This window comes from Etheostoma cragini, unplaced genomic scaffold (assembly GCF_013103735.1).
Source record: "Etheostoma cragini isolate CJK2018 unplaced genomic scaffold, CSU_Ecrag_1.0 ScbMSFa_1978, whole genome shotgun sequence".
Lineage (NCBI taxonomy): Eukaryota > Metazoa > Chordata > Actinopteri > Perciformes > Percidae > Etheostoma > Etheostoma cragini.
In genome coordinates, this window is record NW_023266088.1 from 1 (window position 1) to 1,870 (window position 1,870).

Genomic DNA, 1,870 nt, shown 5'->3' on the forward strand with positions numbered 1-1,870 from the left:
ACACACAGACATACAGAGACGCACACACACACACACAGACACACACACAGACACAGACACACACACACACAGACATAGGGACACAAACACACACACACTTACAGACACACAAACATAGGGACACACACAAATACACACTTACACACCCACACAAACACAGGGACACACACAGACACACACAGACACACACACACACACACACACACACACAGACACACAGACACACATACACACACACAGAGACACAAACACACTCACAGACACACACCTGCAGCGGAGTATATTGGCAGACGAGACTTGTGTTGTGTTGTGTTTGGTGTTCAGGTGTGTTGTGTTGTGTTTTGTGTTCAGGTGTGTTGTGTTGTGTTTTGTGTTCAGGTGTGTTGTGTTGTGTTGTGTTGTGTTCAGGTGTGTTCAGGTGTGTTGTGTTGTGTGTATTTTTCAGGTGTGTTGTGTTGTGTTCAGGTGTGTTCATGTGTGGTCAGATGTGTTGTGTTGTGTGTATTTTTCAGGTGTGTTGTGTTCAGGTTTGTTCAGGTGTGTTGTGTTGTGTTCAGGTGTGTTGTGTTGTGTTCAGGTGTGTTGTGTTGTGTTCAGGTGTGTTGTGTTGTGTTCAGGTGTGTTGTGTTGTGTTCAGGTGTGGATAAGGCGGCCTACCTGATGGGGGTCAGCGCGGCCGACCTGCTGAAGGGGCTCCTGAACCCTCGCGTCAAAGTCGGACACGAGTTCATCGTCAAGGGACAGACGGTGGAACAGGTAACTCACACAGACCGTTAAAATCTATGTATGCATATCTATATATATATAGATCTACATATATACACTACACTCTAAGGTAACTCACATGGTTATTTATGGACAATTTGGTTTAATAAATCCATATTTCTGGTATAAAACACTTTGAAACGGGTCGATTTGACACGAGCACAACGCGAGGGTTACACCAGGGTTGTGACTCTGTGATTGGCCCTTGGAATTCGTGTATGATTCTGATTGGTTTAGCAGGAAGGTAAACGCCTCCAAGCTGATTGGAGTTGGGTAGAGTGTCACTGTCCAATGTGAGTCGAGTGCTCAGATGGTTTACGACATAACTGTCATACTGAAATCAGTGAAATCCATAAAATCATAAAGTTTTCTCATTACAAACAATAACAGAAGATGGGAATCATCTCAGAAACGTTGTAGCTATCTATGGTTGTTTGGTTGCTAACGTTCAAACGTTGCTCAAAACACCATTCAACCTTTGTTGTGTTTGATGTTAACTTGTTGCTAAGCTAGCAGTGAACCAACTTGGTTACGTTACAGAAGTCTCTCGTTAGCATCCCGTTAGCATCCCGTTAGCATCTCGTTAGCATCTCGTTAGCATCTCGTTAGCATCTCGTTAGCATCTCGGGGCTACTGGTCGCAAAGTGACGCATGCTCGACTCAAATCTGCCCTCGACTAACCTCGGTGACAGTGTCTGTACCGCATCCTGTAACAGATGCATTGAAATGGCCCTGTTGTGTGTGTGTCTGTGTGTGTCTGTGTGTGTGTCTCTGTGTGTGTGTGTGTGTGTGTGTTTTGTGTGTGTGTGTGTGTGTGTGTGTGTGTGTAGGTCTACTATGCAGTGGCAGCCCTGGCCAAAGCCACGTATGACCGGATGTTTAAGTGGTTGGTGAGTCGTATCAACTCGTCCTTGTACACCGCTCTTCCTCGCCAGTACTTCATCGGCGTCCTCGACATTGCCGGCTTTGAGATCTTTGAGGTAAGAGGAGAGAAAAAAATCTGAAAAATAAACTCATACAGTCACGCCAATCACTAACAGGGACGTTGTAGAGCGTCCTCTGGTGGACAGACTATGCAACGCCATCACTAACAGGGACGTTGTAG

General features: G+C 45.6%; 1 protein-coding gene across 1 annotated transcript; it reads left to right on the forward strand.

The window, feature by feature from the left end:
• Positions 1-637: 637 nt before the first annotated feature.
• Positions 638-1,745, forward strand: LOC117940227 (myosin-7B-like; the record flags this gene model as incomplete). The annotated part of the gene is made up of 2 exons (XM_034865578.1): positions 638-756; positions 1,596-1,745. Coding segments are annotated over 2 exons (269 nt in total), but the record flags the coding sequence as incomplete, so codon positions are not given.
• Between the last annotated feature and the right edge of the window lie 125 nt (positions 1,746-1,870).